Below are 10,862 nucleotides of genomic sequence, written 5' to 3'. Positions count from 1 at the left end.
GAATATGAAAAAGACAGTTCCAAAATGGCCTTATGAAGTGTTTTTTAAAGATGTCTTCTCAGATTAAAAGGTTGCCCTGATGGAAAAACGTGTCTGTCTTCAATCAAAAATCAGCCAAGAGTATGGCAGGGGTCTGGGAGGATAAAAGTTTTATTTCACTTTTGGCAGAACCGATTATACCAACTGTCAGTTTGACTCCATACTTTGGTGTGAAATGTGACCCAAAAGGCATCAGAACATGAAAGTAAAAGTAAAACAAACTCACTGCAGTCACAGTAAAACTGTTATGGATGAATGAGTGAGATGGCGGCGTAAGGCATCGATAATTGGGAAGGTTCGATATTTCCATGAACTAGTCAAATGTGTGTATTTAGCTAGTTCAGCCACACCCGTTGCTGAGCGGTGTTTAAAATCGAGCACACAACCATGCAATCTCCGTAGACAAACATTGGTACTAGAATGGCCTTACTGAAGAGCTCAGTGACTTTTAATGTGGCACTGTCATAGGATGCCTCCTTTCCAACAAGTCAGTTTGTTGAATTTCTGCCCTGCTAGAGCTGCCCCGGTCAATTGTAAGTGCTGATATTGTGAAGTGGAAACATCTAGGAGCAACAACGGCTCAGCCGCCAAGTGGTAGGCCACACAAGTCCACAGAACGGTACTGGCGAGTGCTGAAGCGTGTAAAAATCGTCTGTCCTCGGTTGCAACACTCCACTCACTACCGAGTTCCAAACTTCCTCTGGAAGCAATGTCAGCACAAGAACTTCGTTGGGAGCTACATAAATGGGTTTCTATGGCCAAGCAGCTGCACACAAGCCTAAGCTCACCATGCACAATTGGACTCTGGAGCAGTGGAAATGCGTTCTCTGGAGTGATAAATCACGCTTCACCATCCGGCAGTCGGACGGACGAACCTGGGTTTGGGGATGCCAGGAGCACGCTACCTGCCTGAATGCATACTGACAACTGTAAAGTTTGGTGGAGGAGGAATAATGGTCTGGGGCTGTTTTTCATGGTTCGGGCTAGGCCCCTTAGTTCCAGTGAAGGGAAATCTTAACACTACAGCATACAATGACATTCTAGATGATTCTGTCCTTTATGGCAACAGTTTGGGGAAGCTTCTTTCCTGTTTCAGCGTGGCAATGCCCCTGTGAACAAAGCGACTTCCATACAGGAATGGTTTGTCGAGATCAGTGTGGAAGAACTTGACTGGCCTGCATAGAGCCCTGACTTCAACCTAGGGCTGGGCGATATATAGTTTTTTCTATATATTTGAGTTTGTTTTGGCTCGATATGGAAAATGCCTGTATTACAAGAATCGAGGTTCTGTTATAATGTTGTAATGTTTCATAAATGCAGCATCTCACTGTGTCTTCTCTGTCAGCCCAATGTCGAATCATATCCCAATTGCGTGACAACACGTGCACAGAGGTTATCCACCAATCACAACCTTTCACAAATTGTAACCACACCAGAGAAGTGTAGCGGGGTAAGAGTTCCATACTTCCCCGATCATCATACGGGTGAAGTAATAGCCCAGGGTCTCAAAGACTCTTTGGCATTGTCATCGGGAGCAACATGAAAAAAGCATTGCGCTTGAACAACTGGACCCGCCTGCAGTGCTTTGGGCACAGGCTTCACCTCGCCATCGGTAAGTGTGACATTGTAGAATTAAAGTGCATTCAAAAAAGGTTATGTTCAGGCCAGCTGTAGGCTAATGTGTTAGTAGTTGTGTCATTCTGCCAATCCAATAGCAAATAACCACAGGCTGGTTTAATTATAACAACAAATTAACTAAATGAATAAATGTTCATTCAAAATGTGTATTTATAAATATATAATCGAATAGCTAGTGGTCAAATATTCCTAAACAATAGATGTGTTGGTGTGTTCATTTGTTTTGCACAAATAGGCCTTGATGCCTTGTATATTAATTTTAATTAAGAAAATTTAATTAAGAATTATGTCTGGACCTTTTTTAATTTGTTTAGAGAAAAACAAGAACTTGAGATATATAATATATATATCGTGAATCGTCCAAACCTCTGAATAAAATGGAGATATTACTTTTAGGCCATATCACCCAGCCCTACTTCAACTCCATCAAACACCTTTGGGGTGAATTTGAACGCCGACTGCGAGCCAGGCCTAATCGCCCAACGTCAGTACCCGACCTCACTAATGGACTTGTGGCTGAATGGAAGGAACTCCCCGCAGCAACGTTCCAACATCAAGTGGAAAGCCTATGCAGAGTAGTGGAGGCTGTTATAACCCTAGTCAACCCTCGTCTGCTGCCGCAGAGACTGTGTTTGTCTATTGTTGTGACTTAGATGAAGATCGGATCAAATGTTATGACCAATTTATGCAGAAATCCAGATAAATCCAAAGGGTTCACATACTTTTTCTTGCCACTGTACATATTACCTCGACTAACCAGTGCCCCCACACATTGACTCTACTGGTACCCTATGTATATAGCCTCGCTATTGCTATTTTACTGCTGCTGTTTTAATTGTGTTATTTATATATTTTTTTAACTTAAGATTTTTCCTTAACTTCTTGTTGGTTAAGGGCTTGTAAGTAAGCATTTCACTGTAAGGTCTACCTACACCTGTTGTATTTGGTGCATGTGACAAATAACATTTGATTTGATAGCAGCAAAGGGGGACCAACTCCAATTTTAATGCCCATGATTTAGGATTGAGATTTTTCAACGAGCGGGGTGTCCACATACTTTTGGCCATGTAGTGTAGCTCATTCTGTCCCTTTTGGTTTGCGTGCAGCAGCTTTTCCACAAGCCCAAGCTCGTGAAATAACTTGAATCCTGGTCGTCTGGTAATACAACCAGTGATAACTGACAGCGATTGTGTGACGAGCAGTGAACTGTGTGCAGTAGAACAATCCAGTCCCTGTTGTCCCTTCGTCACTACTGGTCTTTCTTGCTCTCTGCTGGGGTGTCACGCACACACAAGCCCGCACACAGACCGATGATTCCCCACAACACACACCTCGCTGAAAGTCCAGGACACAGCTCGAAACTTATTGTCCACCATTGGACGCCTCATGACCTCCCGCCCTGACTGGAAAAGCACCAATGAAGGGAGCTGCTTGGCCAGAGAGGAGGTGCTAACCTTGTACCTGTAGAAAAATACATAGTCAGCACACGGCAGTAATACAATTCAGGCTGTGGAAATAAGCAGTTCCTTATTGTCTTAAATTTAGACAGACTGACATGCAGTGTAGGGTCTTGGAATCTAAATTAAAAAATGTAATGGAGCATTCTCGTGAAAATATAGTTTGTCAGAAACACTTCCAATGTCCATAAGGGAAAGTCTTACCTCTGAGCCACCTCTCCTACCGGCCAGCATCTATCTTCCCAAACCGCAGTCCAGTACAGTGTCATGACGTTGGCCTGGGGGTAGGTTTATGACAGTCATAAATACATCAACCCCCCTTTTTCCTCTCTCTTCCCTACTGATGTTACATTTGCAAACCCCTTGGTTAACATAAGAGATTCTGGGAACATCAGAAGGTGGGGGGAAATGAACTATATTCTGGTAATCCGACCAATTGAACATATGCAGTGGTACTTAATGAATATGATGTCAGCTCGGTTGTCATCTGAGACATTCTCATCAATGATAAGATGACAAACTCTACAGTGGAAAGTCTACACATCAGAGTTATCGGATTCACATGGAATTGTTGTTCAATTTAAATGTTTGAATATGAAATTATTTGTGATGGGATGAAATGTGATTTTAGCTTCTAAAATGTGAGATTTGGGTTTTCATAAGGTGAGGGCTCTGCTCAATCAGTGGCCCGCACCTGTGAAGGGACATGGGCTCTAAACTTTTCAAACACGCCCTCCTCTCCCTTCCTATATAAAGCCTTAATGACAATATAACTTCCTGTTCCGAGGATGTGAGGACGACAGTCCGATGTCAGAATGGTTCAGATAATAACTACAGAACGAAGCCAACATCAGCGTGAGCTTTGGTTGCGAATGGTATGAACTTTGAACTCTTATTCACTACAGAAGTGATACCTCCTAGCCGTTGAGTTAGCAACAGCAGCTACAAACGAGGGTTGGGAAGGAACAGACAGAGTATCCCGTCTATCACACAACGACGTTACTACAACGTATACAATTGACACCCAGAGACATTCTTCAAAGGACTCGGTTTGGCAACACGGCCTTCCATCTACCACCAACCTACTGAAGCGCAGCTCAGAGTAAATATTTATTGAATTTTCCTTTTCCAAATGGGCGGTAATCTAGAATGCATAAGATACTCTATTTACGATAGCACAGCTTCGACCTTTGTTCCTCAGTCTTCCCGCTCTTTCACTCAAGCCCAGCCCTTTTCTTTTGTGTAACAAGATGTCATGCCTGTTCCTACCGCTAGGGACGTTTTCCTTTATGACGTAATTTGTAATCAAGTTATGATTAATTATGTGTATGTGTAATTCTGTGTTGATTAGTTAGGTATTTGGTAAATAAATAATTAAACCCAATTCTGCATTGCTGATTCAACTTGTTAGCCAGGGTTCGTGCAGATAACCAAGAATTTACAACTTTCAGATGAGACTGAATTAAGGTGACAATTAATATTGACTGCTATTGATGTAAAATATTACTAGGTCTTTCAGAGTTTATACGGAAGATAACAGCTCTATAAATATTATTTTGTGGTGCCCGACTCTCTAGTTAATTACATTTACCTGAGTAGCTCAATCAGGTAATATTAATTACGGATAAATTATTTTATAGAATAGCATGTCATATCACTTAATCTGGCATCGCCAAAGACAACAGTTATACCTGAAAAACCGAGGAGAACAGGAGACAGTCATGTTTAGTTAACACAACAACATTAGAGAAGTGTGTTTCACTGGGATAAGAGTAGAGGAGGGGGTAAATGTACACAGAGAAGAGGAGATGGAGAAAGCAAATAAGTGAGACAGAGGTCAGCGAAGGACTGACACTCAGGAGCCTAGTTAGCATAGAACTCAACGATCCACGTCACGCGAGTATCATGATTAAACTCCTCATGTCCAATTGGATGAGACCAGATTACATTAGGTTACATTAGATTACCTATAATAGATCACTGGAATAGTAGTCTGGTTCCCAGGTGGGTGGGTGTCTTCTGCTACTAAAAGTACCATCATTAGCCTGGCAGGCAAGGCTTGGATTACCACACTTACGTCTATGGTCTTTTCACTGAAATACTTGATGTACTCTGTGCCCATGTAGAGTGGTGGTTTGCAGGTCATGACGAATGCTGGGATAGGATAGGAAACAGCAACATTTTTAGTATATGATACTGTAGAATAGATACACTGAACACAAATATAAATGCAATATGTAAAGTAAACATGTTTCATGAGCAGAAATCACTTTCCATACACACGTTTTGCACAAATTTGTTTACATTAGCTGTTAGTAAGCATTTCTTCTTTGCCAATATAATATAATAATATAAATATAATACAATATAAACTTCCATCTTCAATCTCACACAAATTATCAATGAACCTACCAGGTACCTCCCCAAAGCCTTAAACACAGGCACCATCATAGATATCATCCTAACTTGCCCTCTAAATACACCTCTGATGTCGTCAACCAAGATCTCAGCGATCACTGCCTCATTGCCTGCATCCGTAATGGGTCAGCGGTCAAACGACCTCCACTCATCACTGTAAAACGCTCCCTGAAACACTTCAGCGAGCAGGCCTTTCTAATCGACCTGGCCGGAGTATCCTGGAAGGATATTGATCTCATCCCGTCAGTAGAGGATGCATGGATATGCACGCTCAAGGTCCTAAACGATATCTTAACCGCCATCGATAAGAAACATTACTGTGCAGCCGTATTCATTGATCTGGCCAAGGCTTTCGACTCTGTCATTCACCACATCCTCATCGGCAGACTCAACAGCCTTGGTTTCTCAAATGATTGCCTCGCCTGGTTCACCAACTACTTCTCTGATAGAGTTCAGTGTGTCAAATCGGAGGGTCTGCTGTCCGGACCTCTGGCAGTCTCTATGGGGGTGCCACAGGGTTCAATTCTTGGACCGACTCTCTTCTCTGTATACATCAATGAGGTCGATCTTGCTGCTGGTGAGTCTCTGATCCACCTCTACGCAGACGACACCATTCTGTATACTTCTGGCCCTTCTGTGGACACTGTGTTAACAAGCCTCCAGGCAAGCTTCAATGCCATACAACTCTCCTTCCGTGGCCTCCAATTGCTCTTAAATACAAGTAAAACTAAATGCATGCTCTTCAACCGATCGCTACCTGCACCTACCCACCTGTCCAACATCACTACTCTGGACGGCTCTGACTTAGAATACGTGGTGGTCCTTCTGTAGCTCAGCTGTAGCTCAGCTGGTAGAGCATGGCGCTTGTAACGCCAGGGTAGTGGGTTCGATTCCCGGGATCAACCATACGTAGAATGTATGCACACATGACTGTAAGTCGCTTTGGATAAAAGCGTCTGCTAAATGGCAGTGCACTGCACTGCACAGTGCACAACTACAAATACTTAGGTGTCTGGTTAGACTGTAAACTCTCCTTCCAGACCCATGTCAAACATCTCCAATCCAAAGTTAAATCTATAATTGGCTTCCTATTTCGCAACAAAGCATCCTTCACTCATGCTACCAAACATACCCTTGTAAAACTGACCATCCTACCAATCCTCGACTTTGGCGATGTCATTTACAAAATAGCCTCCAATACCCTACTCAACAAATTGGATACAGTCTATCACAGTGCAATCCGTTTTGTCACCAAAGCCCCATATACTACCCACCATTGCGACCTGTACGCTCTCGTTGGCTGGCCCTCGCTTCATACTCGTCGCCAAACCCACTGGCTCCATGTCATCTACAAGACCCTGCTAGGTAAAGTCCCCCCCTTATGTCAGCTCGCTGGTCACCATAGCATCTCCCACCTGTAGCACACGCTCCAGCAGGTATATCTATCTGGTCACCCCCAAAACCAAGTCTTTCTTTGGCCGCCTCTCCTTCCAGTTCTCTGCTGCCAATGACTGGAACGAACTACAAAAATCTCTGAAACTGGAAACACTTATCTCCCTCACTAGCTTTAAGCACCAACTGTCAGAGCAGCTCACAGATTACTGCACCTGTACATAGCCCACCTATAATTTAGCCCAAACAACTACCTCTTTCCCTACTGTATTTAATTAATTTATTTATTTTGCTCCTTTGCACCCCATTATTTTTATTTCTACTTTGCACATTCTTCCATAGCAAATCTACCATTCCAGTGTTTTACTTGCTATATTGTATTTACTTTGCCACCATGGCCTTTTTTGCCTTTACCTCCCTTATCTCACCTCATTTGCTCACATCGTATATAGACTTGTTTATACTGTATTATTGACTGTATGTTTGTTTTACTCCATGTGTAACTGGAGTGTCGTTGTATGTGTCGAACTGCTTTGCTTTATCTTGGCCAGGTCGCAATTGTAAATGAGAACTTGTTCTCAACTTGCCTACCTGGTTAAATAAAGGTTAAATATTTTTTTTTTAAAGGTGTGGCATATCAAGAAGCTGATTGAACAGCATGATCATTACATAGGTGCATCTTGTGCTGGGGACAATAAAAGGTCACTTTAAAATGTGCAATAACACAGATACCACAGATGTCTCAAGTTCTGAGGGAGCGTGCAATTGGCATGCTGACTGCAGGATTTTCCACCAGAGCTGTTGCCAGATAATTTAATATACATTTCTCTACCATAAACTGCCTCCAATGTCTCTTTAGAGAATTGGCAGTACGTCCAACCGGCCTCACAACTGCAGACCACGTGTAACCATGGGTGGGCCTTGTGGGAAAAACTAATTCTGATTGGCTGGACTTTGCTCCCTAGTGGGTGGGCCTGGCTGCCAAGTGGGCGAGCCTATGCCCTCCAAGGCCCACCCATAGCTGCACCCCTGTCCAGTCATGTAACATTTATATTTTTGTTCAGTATAGTTGGTATTAACTCTAACTCCTAACCTATGCTGCCAAGATCACTCACAGAGCATAGACAGACTAGTTGGTTTCGACTAACAAAGTCAAAGTCCAACTGAAACACTGAAGCATGCATTGTCTTGTCTTAACAAGGAGTACAACTTCCTCTGGGCACTAGTTATAATGCATAATAACTGATAGCAGTGACATTAAGGGTAGTATGACAGTATGTCAGCTCACCAATGCACAGTAAGAAGTAGAGGAAGCCCAGTCTGATGTCCAGCCTGAAGAAGAGGATAACATTGGCCACCTTACTGAACATAAACAGGTTCCCTGCATGCTGCTCTATGGTGACTGGAGAATGGGATAAAGGTTAGGGTTCATAACAGAGAGATAAGGGGGTGGAGTAGAGAGAGGAATAATACAACTCAATGGATAGAAAAGCGGGTAGGGGGGTTAGGATGAGTGAATGAAATAAGCAGTGCCATTACAACCAACTGTATTCTCATGTTTACAAAACAAACAGATTGTCAAGAGCAAACCCATCCTCAGCAGATCAACATCTCCTTAAGTGGTTTATGGTATGTGAGGGTTTGTCGGCAAGTTGCCTGTGCATGTGTGTGTTCTGATGTTTACTGTTTATACTGTAAACATATGAGAGATTTTCAGTGACAACAATGGGCTCACACCTGCCACCTGGCCAAACCGGTGTCATTCATTCAGAATTTACTGTCTCTCCTGTTCTTCATCATGACAATCGCACCGATAAACATAAGAATATCCACTTCTCTCTGTAAGACAGGCCCCACAATATTACATACAAAGTATTGTAAAATAAATATTTACAGTAACACCACAACCCAGAAGATTTAGCGCAACAGCGCTGCAACGCTACCCTGATACTGACCAAGTCAAAGTCGCATGGGTTCCGGTCCTCCCGTTCAGTGTTCAGGTTTTCGCAAAGTCCAGGACACTTCCTAAGTATTAGGAATGCAGTGGACATCAATGTAGACAATATGTAATAAGGCTTGAAGAGCCATTTGTATATTTGAGGTAAGTGGTAAAAGAAAGCAATAACTTCGGTGATCAACCCCATGTTCGCACAACATGCAACATAGAGAAGAGAAAGAAAGCAGTTTGAGGAAAATTACAGTTGATGCAGCAAAAGCTCAACCAAAGATTGCTCAAAGTGAATGTACGTAACATAGAATACCTATCTGCGCGTGCGTACAATGACACAGTAACTTTTTGTACATGTTGGCGTTCCGTAGATGGGCGTTTCTTGTAGGTTTCTAGCGCTTTGGCGGGTACTGTAAAAAATATATAATAATAATTGAACATGGAAGAAACTGGTGAAACAACTCAGGAGGAAATTCGTCACAAAGGTGCTAAAAGTTCAGGAGATAATGTGGAGGATCAGTCTAGTAATGCAACAGGAGATGTTTCGTCTCCGTCGTCGGGTCATGGAAATGATTCTCGCCGGTCAGACGGAGCCGAGCCCCGGAGGAACAGGCTATTGTTGTTCAACAAAGTAATGGAGAAGAGCCTACAGAAGTTTATATCCGATGCAAGGTAAGTAATTCGTGAATGATACATTTGGCTATATATTACGTTACGATGAACAATGTTGCACCCTTGGGATACTAGACAGCTAAATCTGTCTGAACCTGTCGTCAGTTTTCACAGATTTGCCCACACGTTCCATCCGTTCTACCAGAAGAACCCACAGGTGACAGAGAACATCCACAAGCAGTTCATAGAAGACCTACAGAGGACTATACAGGTTGGTCACCATCCCTTAAGTACACTTCATATGAGGGAATGTTAGAATTTTGACTGTGTGTGTGTGGCACTTATACAGGATGACATCAATAAACTGATCGAAGAGGGGGAGCTACAGTGCAAACTGGATGAGCTGAACAAACTGGAAGAAGCTGCTAAGGACAGCCAAGACCCTGCATGGTTAGTCACTGTCACCATCAAAGAGGATGTTGGTCTCTTTGTTTGTGTCTGTATGCTGCTGTGCCTAGTGTCTTCCTCCATCTTGGATTGTCCTGTATGCCATTACATCCATTTATGTGTGTTCACCTTGTAAGATCTGACCTTAGATCAGTGTCCAGGGCCACTTCTGTTCACCCTACTCCTCTTCATGTCCCCCAGGCGTCCCAGTGGAGTGCCTGAGCAGGACCTGTGTAGTTTTGTGACACCATACTACCTGAAGCAGGAGGCTTACCTGCGGAGGGAGCTGAAGAAGATTCTGCAGGAGAATGCTGTGCTGGCTCAGAGGGTGCAGGCAGGCAGGGAGGGCATCACTCAGACCGAACAGCGCATCGCAACAGCTGTGGACGAGTGGAAGGTGAGCAAGATGGAGAATCACTGCATTGGGGGGCACAGAGCTGCACAAGTCCTCTAACCTGTATATGGAATGTGTCAGTTTTGGCTTTGGTTTAGCAATATTATGTTTTCATTGTTTCTTTTTCTTCCTGCATCTCTAGGCACCTGCACTGACAGCTTTTGCCGAGTTCCAAGCGCTCTCTTCCTCCCTCTGCCCTCCTGCGACCTTTGATGTTTAACCCTGAGTAATGACCTGTTCTAAAGCAGAATGGATTTGACCAATTTGAATCATAACTCTAACCCTGACATCTGTAAACTGTGCATTTTTGTAAGGAGTATACCAGTTATTTTATTCCAATGTCTGCCTTGCGCTTTTTGTTATTAAATAAACTCAAAATACAAAAACGCAACACAAACGCATTGCTTTCATTTAGTAGCTACAGTACATAATTCAAATATACAAGATTGACTTTTGAAACGAACACTTTCATATCGGGACCATTGTCAATACAATTTAACCGGCAAATATATTGCTG

General features: G+C 43.0%; 2 protein-coding genes across 4 annotated transcripts; one reads left to right on the top strand and one right to left on the bottom strand.

Moving 5' to 3' along the window:
* Positions 1-2,577: 2,577 nt before the first annotated feature.
* tmx2a (thioredoxin-related transmembrane protein 2a) lies at positions 2,578-9,668 on the bottom strand. 3 transcript variants are annotated; one of them, XM_046295556.1, is made up of 6 exons: positions 8,900-9,668; positions 8,723-8,783; positions 8,233-8,346; positions 5,212-5,288; positions 3,339-3,412; positions 2,578-3,138 (listed from the first exon to the last, which is right to left on the bottom strand). In XM_046295556.1, exons 1-6 carry the CDS (start codon positions 9,086-9,088, stop codon positions 2,958-2,960), a joined length of 696 nt encoding a protein of 231 aa, XP_046151512.1. In that variant the 5' UTR covers positions 9,089-9,668; the 3' UTR covers positions 2,578-2,957. The 3 variants fall into 3 exon arrangements, with proteins under 3 accessions (XP_046151512.1, XP_046151515.1, XP_046151514.1); XM_046295559.1 differs by having other exon boundaries at positions 8,233-8,276; positions 8,682-8,783; positions 8,900-8,909; XM_046295558.1 differs by having other exon boundaries at positions 8,233-8,276; positions 8,682-9,041.
* On the top strand, positions 9,236-10,736 carry si:dkey-6i22.5 (polyamine-modulated factor 1). The gene is made up of 5 exons (XM_046295555.1): positions 9,236-9,564; positions 9,670-9,775; positions 9,854-9,954; positions 10,153-10,348; positions 10,488-10,736. The coding sequence occupies exons 1-5, from the start codon at positions 9,332-9,334 to the stop codon at positions 10,563-10,565; spliced, it is 714 nt and encodes a 237-aa protein (XP_046151511.1). The 5' UTR covers positions 9,236-9,331; the 3' UTR covers positions 10,566-10,736.
* The last annotated feature ends 126 nt before the right edge of the window (positions 10,737-10,862 follow it).

The sequence above is a fragment of the Oncorhynchus gorbuscha genome, linkage group LG13, assembly GCF_021184085.1.
Source record: "Oncorhynchus gorbuscha isolate QuinsamMale2020 ecotype Even-year linkage group LG13, OgorEven_v1.0, whole genome shotgun sequence".
Lineage (NCBI taxonomy): Eukaryota > Metazoa > Chordata > Actinopteri > Salmoniformes > Salmonidae > Oncorhynchus > Oncorhynchus gorbuscha.
The sequence above is the reverse complement of the archived record's forward strand: the minus strand, read 5'-3'. Positions and strand labels throughout refer to the sequence as shown.

Excerpts from the sequence above, each read along its gene's own strand:
- tmx2a (XM_046295556.1), bottom strand. The coding sequence starts at position 9,088 with ATGGGGTTGATCACCGAAGTTATTGCTTTCTTTTACCACTTACCTCAA. Across the intron at positions 8,347-8,722 it reads GATGAAGAACAGGAGAGACA|TCACCATAGAGCAGCATGCA; the intron begins GTAAATTCTGAA and ends CCCATTCTCCAG. Across the intron at positions 3,139-3,338 it reads GTAGGAGAGGTGGCTCAGAG|GTACAAGGTTAGCACCTCCT; the intron begins GTAAGACTTTCC and ends ATTTTTCTACAG.
- si:dkey-6i22.5 (XM_046295555.1), top strand. The coding sequence starts at position 9,332 with ATGGAAGAAACTGGTGAAACAACTCAGGAGGAAATTCGTCACAAAGGT. Across the intron at positions 9,955-10,152 it reads GACAGCCAAGACCCTGCATG|GCGTCCCAGTGGAGTGCCTG; the intron begins GTTAGTCACTGT and ends CATGTCCCCCAG. Across the intron at positions 10,349-10,487 it reads CAGCTGTGGACGAGTGGAAG|GCACCTGCACTGACAGCTTT; the intron begins GTGAGCAAGATG and ends CTGCATCTCTAG.